Below are 18,138 nucleotides of genomic sequence, written 5' to 3'. Positions count from 1 at the left end.
GTTTGCAAATTACCACCGGAATTACGCAATCCGTGTTTTACCAACACCCAACAAGAACCGCTTTAAAAAAAAACTCTTGGCAGTTTGGCATGCCAAAGTACACTTGCCCGACGGGAATATCACTGATTGGATTTACTTGCCCCAATTTTGTTTTAACACTTGCCCCGGGCCATCGGTACATCGTTATTGTCGAGCCCTGACATACGTAGGTGAGAAACACAACTTTGGTAATGGTTTAATTTCATTGTTCACTTCCTGTTTTCCTAATATAGTTTAAATTATTTATGATTTATTATTTATTATTTTTTATTTATTTAATTAATTATTCTTTTTTAATTTTTTTTTAAATTTTATTTTTGTCACGTACCGAAGTACTAGGTGATATGACCATCCAATGACATAATGGGTACCATAGTAAGTGTCAATATAGTGATATATATAGTTTAACAATCAGTAACTGTTACATTTGTTCACTTCCTGCTTTCCTAATATAGTTGAAGTTCTTTATGATTTTTTTAATTTTTAATTTTTAATTTTTAATTTTTAATTTTTAATTTTTAATTTTTAATTTTTAATTTTTAATTTTTAATTTTTAATTTTTAATTTTTAATTTTTAATTTTTAATTTTTAATTTTTGTTTTGTTTTGTTTTGTTTTGTTTTGTTTGATTTTTTGTCACGTACCGAAGTACGAGGTGATATGAGCATCCAATGACATAATGGGTACCATAGTAAGTGTCAATATAGTGATATATATAGCACATCATGACTGGTTCAAGACTCTTCATCCTTGTATTTAGCAAACATCAACTGCTTGTATTGTTTCTTGAATTGGCTCATCGTTGTGCATTTTTTGAGGGTCTTACTCAATCCGCTCCATAGTTTGATTCCACATATGTATCGTATTGATTATACATACATATATTCCACATACATTTCCATATACATACAGATTTAACGTAGTCCTAGCATGTAAGTGTCTCAGAGTTAGTTCTTCCCTGAGATCTTATTTCTTCTCTCTTGTAGAGCAGTATTGGATGACATTTTTAGCTAATTGGTTATTACTTTCTCTGTGAAATAAGACATAGACGGCACAGAAATGGTGTTAAATGTAAGTTGTTTGGAATGCGAGTGCTATTTTTGTAATACTTTGGAATTCTGTAATGCTGCTGTTTGCTCATTTTTGTCATTCACATACACACACACACATACACATACACAAAGCATTGCATTTAACGGCCAGGCAGCCTGTTGTGATCCTGTTGTTGAATGTAGCAGCACACTTGTCCAGGCATATCCTGAACTGGTTGTACCGGCTATGACATAAAGCATCTTTTAAATATCCACAATATGGACCCTTCTGTTTATTTATTGACGGTTGTTAGGTATGCCATTCACAAAGAAAACGACACATAAGCCGGTATGGCCATGACTTTTCCAGGCGGTGTTGTTGCAGCGATGCCAAGGAACCAAAGCTTCCGAGTTGCAACTGTAGCTAAGCGTATGAGATCACCACTTGGCGAGATAAACATCGAAATGTTGACATTTGGGGACAATAAAGTCCCTGGGCTGTGCAGTTCATGTTTTTGGCTGTACAGTTTTTTCATGCATTTTAATACCCATTTCTAGCATAACTTTCCTTTTAAAAAATATATACATATTTAGCCACAATATCTAAACAACTATGCCACAACAAAAATGGTTGTTTTACATGAAAATAACAGTTTATTTGCAAATATACCACGTAAACCATTTACAGTTTTCACATTTGGAACTTAACTGTGTGTGTGTATGCGTTAAAATTACTTTTAACTTTTTGCACGCTATACTCCTCCACTTCCTGCTCGCAGTGGAGCGCTTTAATACTTAAAAAAAGAGCAATGTGGAAACTCTTATCATGTGCAATTTTGCCACCTTGTGGCCATTTTTACAGCTTAAAACTGCACCAAACATGATCTCTTCTATTGTGCAGTTGCATCATCACTATTGTAATGTAGCAAATTCGGCCCTATTTTTGTCAGAACCCGCATGGCGTCAGCCCGAGTCTCATATAGGGGTGTAAGAAAATATCGTTTCGGCGATATATCGCTATATGAAGTATCAATATTAAAAAGTATGATATGGATATTTTTAGGCATTTATCATAGACTGTATATGGTATTTATTCAAGGTTCATTTCTGATTTGAATTTAACCCTCCGATGGTTAGGTGGCAGCACTTACGTCGTCAATTAGGCAAGGACGTTGAACGAGATTGACGAGTGAAACGTCCTCACACATAAACACAACACAGGGTGTGCAGAAATTGACAAAACCCATGCCGTTTGGAAAATGGGTCATGTTTCCCGAATAAAGTATTCGGAAAACACGACAAATCTGCGAGTCCACTTAGCGAGACCCCATGAGGACCTGCCGCTATCAAGCAATGCCAAGGTCCTTTTGTATACTACAAAAGTAGTACTGTGATATTGCAGGTATTTTGTTTTTCAAATTGATATCACTATTTTGTTAAATAATGCTTATTTCAAGCATCCTAAAAGGACTTTTTACTGATGTTAGTTACTTTGTTCCACAAAAATACTGTTCTGATGGTGGATAAGTCAGGGACTGTATACTCTGCATTTTTTCACAGCTAATAGAATGTGAACATTTGAGCAGGATCTTGAGACATAATTTAATTTATTTGTTTTTTTATGTTTTTTTTTGTAAATTTAAAGCTGGATGTTAAAGCATTATTTATCCAAATGCTACACTTTAAGTTTTTACAGAGGAGAGTTTGTGATACAGCATAACATACTGTTCTAATCTAATAAAAATGTGTTTAGTAAGTGCATATTGCTGGTGTAATTCAGTTTTTCCAGGAAATAATCTTTAACTACAAGAAAAACACTAAAAAATATTGCCTTGTTAACAGTATCGTGATATATGTACATCTGTGCAATACTTGCTTTTATAGTCAGTATAGTTACTCCAGACCCCATTCACTGTGCAATATCTGATCAACCTCCATGTGCAATATTAAAGGCTCTAAATGCAATATTCTATGTGAAGTATTTCCATAATGCCTCATATTAACTCACTAGCAAGATCTCAGTGTATAGACTGGTCATATATCTCATCTCGTTTCATATTATCTACATACTGTATTGTATATAACTCTGGGTAAAACTGTTGATTTTGTTAATACTTGGGTTGTTTATATTGTTCATTTTTTTATGTTGTGTATTTTGTACTTTGTACTGCTTAACTGACTCTGTACTCTTGCTGCTGTGCAATACAAATTTCCCCACTGAGGGACGAATAAAGGCATATCTTGATCTTAATCTTAATCTTAATCTTAATCTTAATCTTAATCTTAATCTTAATCTTAATCTTAATATTGTATTGTGATATATATCGTATCGCCAGATTCTTGCCAATACACACCCTAGTCTCACACACACACACACAGCCGCCCTAGCATGCTCTGCTAAACTAAGCTAACCCAGCTAGCTTTCATTGACGCTCCCTAAGAGAGGCGTTTCAAAGTTTTTTTTCGCCAACTTTTGATAATGTTTCAGGTATGTAAACATATGTTTAGTTCGGGAAAAGGGGCGGGTTAGTATTTGTGACGAGATTGCGCCAGGGAAATATTTCCCCCACACAAACATTCCTTCTCCTGACGATGACGGCATGTCATTCACATGCTGCTTATGTTTGATTCTTAAATACGATTCCTCTGCAACTGTCACCTTTTATAACAAAAATCAATGGGAAGACTAAATAATAAGCCACAAAATCAAACCCCAGGGCTTCATGCACCCCCTTATAATGTATTGGTAGGAGAAACACTGCAGTTTGGTTTGTTTGCCTGTTAATTAATGAAAGCATCCCCTTGTGGTGACTTTGCCATTCCGCCCCCCCCACACACACCCATGTGGGTGCGTGCGGATTGCTTCATGAGCTGAAAGCTGATCTAATGGGGGCTGTGTGGCTTTGGAGCTCAGCCACGGATCAGTGATGCGACCGCAAGGGGCCTTGGAAGCCATGACGCTCTGGTCATGTGAGGGATTGTATGGTCTTTATCAATTATTAATACTAATCGCCGCCAAGCAGCTGCCCTTCTATTCAGGTCCTCCCTCGTCTGTCACTAGTGTGCGTTTGCTCTGTTTTAACCTTTTATCTTTGTCTTGGGGAGGGGGATGTGGAGTGGTTTGCACACACCGAGTGTCTTCAATAGTGACACTACTGCTACTGACTACTAATAAAAATAAATAAACTAGAAAATTCACACAGAAATTTTGATGGTCTTGCCACCTGTGCTGTGAACCTCGGGCCCGGTGCGCCAACGGCTACTGTGCTAGCACCTAGCAAGACAGCCTCAAGTACCGAAAAGGTTGATGCAGTCCCATAGTGTCTCCACATCATGTCATGTGTCTATGTGTCTATGAGTAAATTAGCTAAAATGCTAACAGTCATCATGCTAGCACCTAGCAAGAGGGCCTCAAGTTTAGAAAGTGCCAAGGTTGTCCTATAACCTTCCTACATCATGCCATGTGTGTATTTGCCTTTAGACGTGAGTAAATTAGCTAAAATGCTAACATGCTAACAGTCATCATGCTAGCACCAAGCAAGAGGGCCTCAAGTTTAGAAAGTGCCAAGGTTGTCCTATAACCTTCCTACATCATGCCATGTGTGTATTTGCCTTTAGACATGAGTAAATTAGCTAAAATGCTAACATGCTAGCAATTAGCATTTAGCCACAGGGAGAGTTGAGAAGTTTATCTAAAAAATGAGCCATCAATCACGTTTCTACGGGGCCGTATGGCTGAGCTACAAAGCTGTGAAAAGTCTGCAAATTCTCGTTTTCCCTGGAATGTGGCTGTTCTAAAAATAGAACAGGTGTATCTAATCTAGTGGCCCATTTTTGAACGTTTTGGTGAATAGCGTCACCATGGTTACACAAAACGTTCAAAAAAATAAATACCGCTGTAGTCCTGAGCGTCAGGATTCCGGCGGTGTAACATGTGTGGGGGTCCTTCATGCGGTTTTGGCCGAATTACGCACACAAAAATGGGAAGATTAAGATATAACAATAGCTAAACATCACAAAGATGGGTTTGCTCAGTAATACAAGCCCCATAGACCGCTGCTTATGGGGCATAATTACTAACAATGCAACGTGTTTATACTTTCACAGATTGGAGACTTGAAAGACCACTATCACTTCTTCCACAGTCGGACCATTAAGAGGTCAACTTTGTCCAGTCGCGGCCGCCATAGTTTCATCTCCATGGAGCCCAAGGTAAGCACGTCGTCCGCTTTGGAGATGCTCCACGATCATGGTTGTCGTTTAGTTTTATTTCGTCCGATTCGACCCAGGTCATGTGACTATCCTTTTGACTCCTCTTAACTCATTCGATCCCAGCCACTTTTCAAATAGTCGTCCCTCATGCTACCGGCCATTGTTGATGATTTTGACTGATTTTTCAAGGCTACATCGAAAAAGTATCTTTCAACCTTTTTCTGTTCTGTAGTCATCAGCAGTAGAACATTGGTAAGTTTCAGCAAATGATTATTTAAAAAAACATTTGGAAATAAATACATTGAATTACATACACACAGTCCTTGCATGCACTATAGTTGTATGCATGTGCTAACGTTCTCCCTCGCTACACAGATAGACTATACTACAGTAAACCTTGGATATACCGGATTCAATTGTTCCCACTGGTTTTGTCCGTTATAAGCGAAATCCGTTATATGCGTATGCCAGAAAATGTCCGTTTTACGCATATATCGGATTTATATCCGGTATATGCGTAAATCGGATTTTATCCGTTATAAAAAGGCACTTCCTTGACTATGTTTCCAATGTACCTGGACTGGGCAATGAAAAGAGACGTAAGGTAATGAGAATTGAACTTTATTGGACTCTGAGCATAACAAATTGTTAATTAAGCTAGGCCCTGTTACGCCCGTCAGGCCTACGTTATTTCCAATAGTGAGGTTAAGATCTCATTCACTGCTGTGCTAGTATTATTGACGTCACTCACTTTTATATTTGTCCTAAATCTGGAGCCAGGAGAAAGACACGATGCGGCCATCCGATATATGTGAGGGAAATTGGAACGGGACTGGAGATTTTGTCCGAAATAGGCGAAATCCGTGATAAAAAATCCGATATATGCAATGAATTTTTATTGGAAATGCATTACAGAAAAATTGGTTCTTTTTTATCTGTCCGTTGTGAGCGAATTTCCGATATACCGAGTCCGATATATCCGAGGTTTACTGTATAATGTATTTTTCATTCTTTTCTTTCACCTCATATTTTCTCCCAAACACTGATACTATGCGGGAATGCACAAAGGTAACATTTGATGACGTTATTGAGTGCACATGTGCATATTTGTTCAGTGCACAAACCCACGCTAATTCATGCTAACACACTGCCTGTTACCATGCACATCAAACAGCGACGTTAGAATCTGAAAAACAACCCCAGACTTCCACTGCGGTATGCTTTAGCTTCATGTACTTCCTGTTTACTTCCTGTTTACAAAGCTTACCTTCTCAGGTGTCATTTATTCCCTCTGGGTTCAGCTAATCCTTTCAAAAAGAGCAGATTTACCCGAGATAAACCCTCCCCGGTCCTCGTCCACAACAGCAGGTCATGCATCAGACCCTGACTCCATTATTGATGCCGCCTGAACCCCCCCCCCCACACTGCTCCGACCCAGACACAATAGACAATACGTTATACAAGGCTGATTAACCAGAGTCTACCATCCACTTCATTGAAATGCACACAGCACTGTGACAAATGTAAAAAAAAAACAAAAAACTCAGACCTCTGCCAGTAAACTTTCATTTGCGTTTGTCCAAACTTCTACTTATTATTAATAGATGTTTCTTAAAGTCCTGTGTATGACCTAAGAGACGCAAACTACGATACCAACCAATGCTTTTACGGTACAGTTCAGACCGGGCCAGCATTTCCACTGCAGGATTGCGATGGTTGCACCCACTATGGATGTAGCCTCAACACTCCAGAGATGTTTGGTCGGCAAAGTGAAAAACATCATTATTCGTTATTCATACATCATTCTCACAAAGACAGGAAGTCCCACACATGGCAGACATGCTTGTTCTGGATGCTGCAGGGGGGCGGAGCTGATACGCTAAGGGGGTCGGCCGATGGGCAATCGATGGAGGCACCTTTTAATTATTATATATTATCATAACATTAATTGGGGCGGCACGGTGGGCGAGTGGTTAGCGCGCAGACCCTCACAGCTAGGAGACCAGGGTCCAATTCCACCCTCGGGCATGCATGTTCTCCCCGGGTACTCCGGTTTCCTCCCACATTCCAAAAACATGCTAGGTTAATTGGCGACTCCAAATTGTCCATAGGTATGAATGTGAGTGTGAATGGTTGTTTGTCTATATGTGCCCTGTGATTGGCTGGCCACCAGTCCAGGGTGTACCCCGCTGGGTACAGCTGGGATAGGCTCCAGCACCCCCGCGACCCTCGTGAGGAAAAGTGGTAGAAAATGAATGAATGAATAACATTAATGGGGGTGGCACAGCGGTCGAGTGATGGCGCGCAGACCTCACAGCAAGGAGACCAGGGTTCAATTCCACCCTCGGGCATCCTCCCACATTCCAAAAACATGCTAGGTTAATTTGTGACTCCAAATTGGTTGTTTGTCTATATGTGCTATATGTTGTTTGTCTATATGTGCTGGCCACCAGTCCAGGGTGTACCCCGCCTCTCGCCCGAAGACAGCTGGGATAGCATAGGCCCCACCCTCGTGAGGAAAAGCGGTAAAAAATGAATGAATGAATGAATAACATGAATGGTTTATTTGGTCTCAAAAAATGTTGAGCGTTAATTTGTGGGACAATAACAATAACTTGGTAATAACTTGGTGACGGGATTAAAAACATTTTTTTTCCAATCTCGTATCGTTCTACTGGACCAAACCTCATGGTTCGGTCCGTCTCGTCTTGTGACACCCCTACCACTCTTGAGTTGGATGCGTGTGCCTTTATTTTACATATGGACGTGGACAGAGGTCCATTTTACTGATGTCCTCCACCTTTTTATATTAGGTTAAGTCAGATTCTTTAGTGGGCCATCTTCCACAAGCTTCCTCAGAGACCATCTCCACCAGCTTTCCAAGTCTTTCCGCCAACATATTGGCTCTCCTGGTCCCGACACTGTGCCCTTGTGGAGCGAGGTCCGTATCCCGGTACTAGCTAGCCTAGAGACTCTGGCCTGATTAGAAATTGAGAGCTTTAAAAAAAAATACAAAGGGGGGTGAGACGGAAGAAGGAAAGGTTGCGTGCGGAGGAATTTAGGCTGTGTAATCTGCGGGGCTCGTCTGTGGGATCAACGTGAGGGCTAGTTAGTCTGCGGGAGTGAGTCAGACGGGCGTGTAGCGGTGCCGTGAACTTGTCCTAGCGCATTCGAGCGGGTTACCGTAGAGACGTGTCACTTTATGGCGTCTTAAGTGTGGCGGCGTTGCTTACCTGTCAGGTCAAAGAGCATTTAGTGGCGTTGACTTGCTGAACAAAGTAACACTGTGACGTAGCTTAAAGTCATTTATAAGCTTATAAGCAGTTGTGTTAGTTTTCATCCCTTTATTGCAGTGTTTTTCAACCTTTTTTGAGCCACGACACGTTTTTTTTACATTGGAAAAATCTTGTGGCACACCACTAACCAAAAATGTTACAAAATGTCACCACGACCTCACACGTGCATCAATAAGTCTATCGGAGGAACAAGGTAGGTGTTGCCACACGGACCAATATTACATTGCTCTGCCAGTCTTTACACCACAGACACTCCACAGTAGCCACGTTTTTACATGACCACTTTTTCTCTTTCCGAATGACCTTTCGGGAAACAATGGTATCCATAGAAAGGAATATTCCAATCTCTTGTCTACATGCGCCGTGAAAATCAAACAGAATAGTCAATGGGGCATGCCCAGTAAAACGTAAACATCAACATCACATGATACCGACTTCCCCAAGTTTTTCTTTCACTTGTTGGAATAACTCCGTATTGACAGTTTTTCGTCTGTCCAGTCTTGAAATTTAGTTTGAATCAAAAACAAACTTTGCTTAGTCCAGTGCCGATTGCTGGCCTCCATTTTTAAAAGTGAAGAACGTCTGGATCTGCGTGTTACGTCATATCTGAGCATGTGCTGAAAGAACGCACCCAGGATAAATTTAAACAGGAAAAGATCAAATTCAATCTTAATATTTTATAATTAAACTCAGGACATGTTTTATATAGATATATATTTTCTTTTTTAATACAACTGCACTTGTGAATAAAGTATAGAAGGGTTTAGATTCTGTTCCACAGATGGCGCTAATGCACACAAAAGCTGCTTGCCAACCGCCAATAAACAACAGAAGAAGAAAAACACCACAAAAAAGAACACACCCTGACAACTTTCCGTTTGAGCGGGTACAAGATACCTCAATCGGATTGGTTAAAGGAATATTCCATTTCTGTTCAATTCTTTCCGTTTGAGCAAATAAACCAAATACAATTGGAATATTTGGTTCCATATATTCATGGCTATTGACATAATATTTGTAAATGATGATTAATAAATATTAATTATAAAAAGTGATATTGGATAATTCCTCACGGCACACCTGACGGTTTCTCAAGGTACACTAGTGTGCCGCGGCACAGTGGTTGAAAATCACTGCCTTATTGTACCAAAAATAAACCGAACCGTGATCTTAAAACTGAGGCGCCTACCAAACGGTGACTACGGTGTACCGTGATGTACACCCCTAATTATCACAACGGGAAACTGCAATAATCTGCCACTTATGCATTCATTTCAGGTTCATTCTAACCAACAGTTCCTTTAAAAAAAAAAAAAGTGCACAGATTTGCAGAAGGAAAGAAAATTGTTGCCGCAGGCATTTGCGTCTCAAAGGGTCTCAGACGCCGGGAACGAAAGTCGTCTCGTCTAGTGTAGGCTGCTACGTATGTTAGAAAGCTGATCCTTCCTGTTCCCTCTCAGGTCATAACAAGTGTAGCATAGCGATAGTGAATGCTAACTACTTTCATTTAAATGTAATCAACCTGAATCTGATTATGGGGTGTGAAAAGCATGTTGATTGAATGCGCTTGTGACTGTAGGCGTTACTTAGCGCATCGTTCTGCGGATCGGAAGTTTTCACAATAATAAATGATAGATAACATTTGTGGATCCGCCGCAGTGACGACGACGCATGCATACAAACACACTTACAGACTAAAAAAAAAAAACACCCTCTTGCCTCGTGCTTGTCCCTGGCGGAGGTAATAAACACAATGACATTGATTGGGTGTACATGGAAGTGAAATAAGGATTTAAAAACATATTCCCAAAGAAATATAGTCTGGATTTCTGAGTGCTAAATGCTTAGCATGCTAACCAGAAGGTGTACTAAATCGGAGGTTAGATTGCTCTATTATCGCTATGCTACATCGATCGGAATTCTGTGCTGTTGATTCCAATACTGGTCATTTATGAGATCAACTTCGACCAATCACATGGCTTAACTGCTCATTTTTACAACACATACGTGTTCATTCCACCACAGGAGATAAGTCATATCGGTATAGAAAATTGAGAGTAGGACAATATCGGACAGCCGTAGTAATTATTACATGATAACGATCTGAAATAAGGAAACATAAAATCATCTTAAAGGCGACATACATCACTCATTCAATCCCAGACAGCCATTTTTGATCATTTTGACTTTTCAAGGCACACAGAATGTTGTGTCCACGGGCTACACTGCCATGGTTTATACCAAAAGTAAAATTAGACTCTCATCTTTCATCAGTGAAAAGCAGGGGTCTCAAACATGCGGGCCAAATGTGGCTCGCAGGACACTAGTTTGAGGCCCCCGCCTTGACATGAAAGTTTAATGTTAGTGCGGCCCACGCAAGTTTGATATGGATGCTGTATGGTATCATGTACCCAGAAAAAATTATTATGTTTGATTAATGTTCATGTTAAAGGTTAAATAACTGTTAATAGTTATCCTCCCTATCCGTGTGGAAGTGGTAAGTTTTTGGCTATTTAAGTTTAAAGGAAATAATAAGTTTAAAAGAGTATAAATGTGACTGTATAGTCGTGTTTTGTCATGTCTACAGGGCTCTAAGAATGCTTTGTTCATTTTAATCTGAAAAAAATAATTTGTCTACCCACCAACTATATGTGGTTTTATTATTTGCTGTTTTATTATTATATTTATTTATAACTGATTGATTGATTTTCTTTATTCTTGATTTGTTTATTTATTTTTCATCTTATTTTGTGCAGAAAAATAAAAATTAAGATATTTGAGAACAGCGGAATGTTTTATCAGAGCTTTTATTGTAGAAAATCGGAACCAAAGCACTGAAAAAGTTTGCATATTTTTCTGTTTTTAATAAATGCGTTTTTTTTTATGCGGCCCAGCCTTGCCCAGACCTTAGCTCCAGTGGCCCCCAGGTAAATTGAGTTGGAGACCCCTGGTGAAAAGAGTTTGTTTATACCTTTTTTCGTTCTTTAGTAGCCAGCAGTCGATACGTTTCAGCAAAATATCAGTTGTCAACATAAAAGGGCGAAAAGGAGTTTTGAGAAAAGATACATTTCAAGCACATTGACAGATATATTTAGTTTACAAATGTTTAAACAATGATGCCACAGCCTTTTTTTTACTACTCAACTGGCAGCCCGTGTAAATAACAGCAATTATTTTATTGGAAAAATAATATACTGTATACTCAAATATTTCTTTTGTATTCTTATGTTTCATTATGTCATTCACGTGTATTCCCACTTTGTCTAAGAACGGGCCATAGTGGTTTGTTCGGAGAGTCTATCCCCCCCGTTCTTTCATCTCATTGTTGTTTCCAAATGCTAATGCTGTGTGCGGATGTATAAAGGTGAGCTTTGATGATGTTATTATATCGCATTTATGTTACACTGGACGTCACCCGCATGTGAAAACAAACTCCCGGCTCGGTAATCCTTTTTTGTTGGCTGTGATTTGATGTAGTCGGAATCTACCTTTATGAGACATTTAGCTTTTAATGCCGGATGCGTATTGCTGGTCGCCGCCTTTTACAGTGTCTGCGGTCATCTTAATAAAAACCAATAAAAACCATGGTTATACCTAAAAAAGTTTGGGGAAAAATATTATAGACTTGCTTTCTTTGCAGTCTCTTTTTAAAAACAGAGTGGTTGTGTCACATAGAGGATCTTTGACCAGTGTTTTAAATACAGAATGCTTGTTTCTGAAAGAAACAAAGCGTACGGTGCCATCCTATCTTTGACGTTTTTGACAGCAGGTCCTAAAAAGCTTCTGCATCCAAGCTTTGACTTCAGAGTTCAACTAAAACGCCACCACAAAAAAAAAAAAACTTCAGCGAAAGGGGATCAATTTGTGGCTATTTGTCCCACTGAAGTGAACTCTTCCCCAGTTTCCCCTGGTTACTGACCCAGGCGGCGAGGGCCACCTGCAAGCCCTCCAAGAGAGCAGGAGTGGGGAGGGTGGATGTGATCCGCAGAGGCCGGGCCAGCTCACAGATAAGTTTCCAACCAAATGGGCATCGACAGCACGAGATCAGGGAGATTGGAGGAATGTGGCTTGGCGCGGCAGAAAGTCATTCCCGTGCTCCACCAAGCAGCGAGTAAATAAAACGGAATGGAGCGCATCCAATGGCCGTGCCTCGCACCCCCCCCCCCCCCCCCCGCCAGCCAACCTGGCAGAGCAACAAAGGCGCTGATGCTTGTGCAGGAGTTTGAGGGCAATATTGTCTTTGTGCGTGTATGGATTGGCTAACGGGGCTCGAGCCATGTGGTTAGTGTAGGCGCTTATCGTGGGAGTAAAGCGTGTCATCACCCTCAGAAGCTTTGGGGGAAAGAACGCGTTGACTGCAGTGGGTCATCCTGAAAATCGGTTAAAAAAGGGCCTCTAACTAGCAACCATAGACATACATATGTACATGCTCTACACCAGGGGTCTCAAACTCAATTTACTTGGGGGCCACTGCAGCTATGGTCTGGGTGAGACTGGGCCGCATCAGGTTTTACAAAAAAAACAAAAAAAAAACGCATTTATTAAAAACAAAAAAAATTAAAAAACTTTTTTCGACAAGAAAAGCTCTGATAAAACATTCCACTGCTCTCAAATATCTTACTTTTTATTTTTCTACACAAAATAAGATGAAAAATAAACAAATCAAGAATAAAGAAAATCAATCAGTAATAAATAAATAAATATAATAATAATAATAAAACGGCAAATAATAAAAACTTAAGAAACCACATATAGTTGGTGGGTAGACAAAATATTTTTTTCAGATTAAAATGAACAAAGCATTATTAGAGCCCTGTAGACATGACAAAACACGACTATAGTCACATTTATACTCTTTTTATTTACAACATATTGCGCAACTGCAGGGTCTTGAGACACATGCTAACTCGCAAACTAGAGCGCTAGCGACCTAAACGGTAGCCTTCAAGTTATTTCCTTTAAACTTAAATAACCAAAAACCTACCACTTCCACACGGATAGGGAGGATAACTATTAACAGTTATTTAACCTTTAACATGAACATTAATCAAACGTAATAATTTTTTCTGGGTACATGATACCATACACCATCCATATCAAACTTGCGCGGGCCGCACTAACATTAAACTTTCATATCAAGGCGGGGGCCTCAAACTAGTGTCCTGCGGGCCACGGGTTTGAGACCCCTGCTCTACACATTTAGTCTTAATCACTGTGTACGTTGTTTAATAGTTAAGGAACTATCACATCACTATCACAACCCGTGAGGTTGTCATGCAACATCCGGCATGATGGCCGGTTCAAAGTCTGAAGGTTGTGCGACTTTGGAGTCATCCAGTTCTGAGTCGTACCAACATAGAGGGCATTGGACTTCAGTGGATCTTCAATGTACCGCAACGGCTCTAATTATAGCTGGCGTGGTTATTTGCCAGATAGGATGGAAGCCGGTGATAATTAGTAAGGATTTGGAGTGCATGAAAAAGTGTAGAGGAAAACTGAAGTGCTTGTGTGTGTGTCCCAGTAAATGTAATCGTGGTGCTCGTAAGGTAGCAGAATGGGTGGCGGACAGGAAGTGATGTCTGGGATTCAGAGTTGAGGTTAAGCTTCTAAGCTTGCAGGCGGCTATTGTCTCATCATTGTATTGTAATGGCAGCTTTAAATGGCTTTACACTCGTATTACCCTATATAGCAGGGGTGGGCAAACTATGGCCCGGGGGCCACATCTGGCACGCCAAGTGTTTGAATACGGCCCATCCGTTTTTTCTTTCCAATAATAATAATAAATAATAATAATAATTATTATTATTATATATTTTATTATTAATGTTATATATAACATATTTAAATATAAAATAATAAATAATAATAGCAGATTGCATGACATTTTTACAGATACAATAATACCAGGTGGACTGTTATGCGTAAATAATAAATAATAATAATAATTATATATAAAATATTTAAATATAAATGTAAAATAATAAATCATAATAGCAGATTGCATGACACATTTACAGATACAATAATACCAGGTGGGCTGTTATGCGTAAATAATAAATAAATAATAATAATTATTATAATTATAATTATTATATATAAAATATTTAAAGATAAAATAATAAATAATAATAGCAGATTGCACGACACTTTGACAGATACAATAATACCAGGTGGACTGTTATGCGTAAATAATAAATAAATAATAATAATTATTATTATAATAATTATTATATATAAAATATTGAAATATAAAATAATAAATAATAATAGCAGAGTGCATGTCACTTTTACAGATACAATAATACCAGGTAGACTGTTATGCGTAAATAATAAATAAATAATAATTATTATAATGATAATTATTATATATAAAATAATAAATAGTAATAGCAGATTGCATGACACTTTTACAGATACAATAATACCAGGTGGACTGTTATGCGTAAATAATAAATAAATAATAATAATTATTATAATAACAATTATTCTATATAAAATATATAAAATAATAAATAATAATAGCAGATTGCATGACACTTTTACAGATACAATAATACCAGGTGGACTGTTAGGCGTAAAATATATAGTCTGTCCCCCCTGTCACTTTTGTTCAATCAATGCGACCCGCGAGTCAAAAAGTTAGCCCACCCCTGCTATATAGTGACATAATAAGAGGAAATAAGATGTAAATAAAACTCCTACTCGTGTGTGTCACAATTATTGTGCCTGCAACCTGCAGTAAATGCCTCTTCCGGCGATCACGTCAGGTCCATGTCTTACAGAACAATTACTGACACCTAGTGGTCAATGTAGAATACTACATTCACAATTACAATGCTTCTTCTGCCTTGTATTTGAATTTCTATTCATTTAGCCATTTCTACTGTTGAAAAGGCTTAAGAAGAAGTACAATTTGCTTAAATATGCAATTAGTATTTTTACTAACAGGTAGTATTAATTACTAATTATTAATTATTATTAATTATTAATTAATCATCGTTAATTAGCAACCAAACCAATGTATTTGGTCAACATTCAGTTCATGATATTTCCTGCCCGTGTACTACTCGTTCAAACGGTGTGTAGCCTGCCTTGGCAAACACCTTCTCCTCTGATTTCAGATCAACATTTGCAATAAAAGTGACTCTGCCTTTGTTCGCTCATCGCAAAGGAAGCGAATACACAACAAGTGTCATGGCTGCTCGCCGAGTTGACTCCCGGGACAATCTGCCCCGTAGCATTTTGGCGGAGTATAACTCGTCTTCAGCCCCGGCGCAGCTGTTTCACGTTAATAGCTAAGTAGTGTTAGCGACAAGCAACACAATGAGGTTGCCTACAGCCACAACTGTTAATGTTAATGTGTTTTTTGACCGGACGCTAATTAGAAAACCCAAGATATTATTTGCTTTTGTAGACCACGCACCTGCATTTCATTGAATATGGGTCGGAGCTTTTATACGGTGTATAAAATCCGCTATTAGCAACCATCCTTGCTCATTATAACGTCTCAAAAATGCTTTCAAGTCCTTCACATTCTGCGGTTTGGTCCCTTCAGAGTGAAACGTGCCTCTAAAGTGAGATCCAACTTGAGGAAAACAAACCAAAACACGCAGGCCCGTCAGAGATAAGGCATGAAAGGCAGCGATGCCTTCACTGTCTCCCTCGGAATTATGGACAAGGGGGTGAAATTGAAATGCTAATGTATGCAAATTGTAATCATACACCAGTGGTTCTAAGTAGACGTGCTCGTCTTGATGACGCCATTGTTTTTGAGGCTGACGTGACGGACACCCAGGAGCGCTAAACTCTCTTTCACTTCTTCTTTTGTCTTTGCAGCCTCCTATGGAAGACCCTGAAATGTCACTCACTCGAGTTATTACATCAGCCTTATTTATTCAATTCAATTCTCCTGCCATTACATGCTCTCTACAGCTATTTGTTTTCGCTTTCCTTCCTCCAGCTGAGTCTTAAAAAAAAATATGTATATATTTTATTGATTCTCAGGGGACTCATTCTCTTCAAACCTCCTCTTCTCTCGACTTAGAGTCTCGCTGCCTTCCGAGTCTCCAGAGAACCTGGCAAATTGTTTCTGTGCACGAGAGCAGATAATCACACTGCAGTCATTACAGTCGTCAGCTACGCGCTTCCTTTCACTGTCTGCTCAAGTCGTATCGACAGAGATATCCCCCCCCCCCAGACGGACAGTGTTCATGCAGAAGAAAATCACTCGTGCTTGTCTGGAAATGATTCCCTTTCTCTCTTTATAACGTCTGCTCCATCATTAGATGCTGCGGCGTTGTGCTGTTTGAGGCGTGAATGCAGAACTGTACCCTTTCACACAGCCGCTGTCCTGCCTCTGTTACACCTCTGATAGGACCTCAAAAGCTGGCAAAACTGGCAGATGATGTCAGTCAGTGTCAGTACTGTCGAATTATTCAGTTCCACCAGCGTGAAAACTTGTGCTGTTACGTGATGGTGTTACGGTGGACGCTAGTGTGTCCTCCTGCGCAGATGATGATGAGCATGGAGCGCAAGATTCGGCCACCTGTAACAAGTGGTATCGAACAGTGTTTTTCAACCTTTTTTGAGCCACGGTACGTTTTTTTACATTAGAAAAATCTTGTGGCACACCGCTAACCAAAAATGTTACAAAATGTCACCATGACCTCACACATGCATCAAAAAGTCTATCGGAGGAACAAGGTAGAGCAATATGACATTGCTCTGCCAGTCTTTACACTACAGACACTCCACAGTAGCCACATTTTTACATGACCAGTTTTTCTCTTTACGAATGACCTTTCGGGAAACAATGGTATCCATAGAAAGGAATATTCCAATCTCTTGTCTACATGCACCGTGAAAATCAAACAGAATAGTCAATAGGGCATGCCCAGTAAAACGTAAACATCAACATCACGTGATACCGACTTCCCCAAATTTTTCTTTCACTTGTTGGAATAACTCCGTATTGACAGTTTTTCGTCTGTCCAGTCTAGAAATTTAAGTTTGAATCAAAAACAAACTTTGCTTAGCAGTCCAGTGCCGATTGCTGGCCTCCATTTTTAAAAGTGAAGAACGTCTGGATCTGCGTGTTACGTCATATCTGAGCATGCGCTGAAAGAACGCACACGGGATAAATTTAAACAGGAAAAGATCAAATTCAATCTTGCTAATATTTTATAATTAAACTCGGGACATGTTTTATATAGATATATATTTTCTTTTTTAATAAAACTTGACTTGTGAATAAAGTATAGAAGGGTTTAGATTCTGTTGCACAGATGGCGCTAATGCTCACGAAAGCTGCTTGCCAACCGCCAATAAACAACAGAAGAAGAAAAACACCACGAAGAAGAACGCACCTTAACAACTTTCCGATTGAGCGGGTACAAGATACCTGAATCGGATTGGGGAAAGGAATATTCCATCCCTGTTCAATTCCTTCCGTTTGAGCAAATAAACCAAATGCAATTGGAATATTTGGGTCCATGTATACTATTGACATAATATTTCCAAATGATGATTAATCAATGTTAATTATAAAAAGTGATATTGGAT

General features: G+C 39.2%; 1 protein-coding gene across 3 annotated transcripts in view; it reads left to right on the top strand.

Moving 5' to 3' along the window:
• The window catches only part of pcsk5b (proprotein convertase subtilisin/kexin type 5b), a 120,189-nt gene that overhangs the window by 9,857 nt on the left and 92,194 nt on the right, over positions 1–18,138 (top strand). For all 3 annotated transcript variants that reach the window (XM_058069532.2, XM_058069531.2, XM_058069530.2), the window contains exon 2: positions 5,177–5,281. In XM_058069532.2, the coding sequence (XP_057925515.2) occupies positions 5,177–5,281 (105 nt within the window). The remainder of the gene's footprint in view (positions 1–5,176; positions 5,282–18,138) is intronic.

This window comes from Doryrhamphus excisus, linkage group LG3 (assembly GCF_037039965.1).
Source record: "Doryrhamphus excisus strain RoL-2023G ecotype Guam linkage group LG3, RoL_Dexc_Guam_v1.1, whole genome shotgun sequence".
Lineage (NCBI taxonomy): Eukaryota > Metazoa > Chordata > Actinopteri > Syngnathiformes > Syngnathidae > Doryrhamphus > Doryrhamphus excisus.
This window is presented reverse-complemented; position numbering and strand designations above follow the sequence as displayed.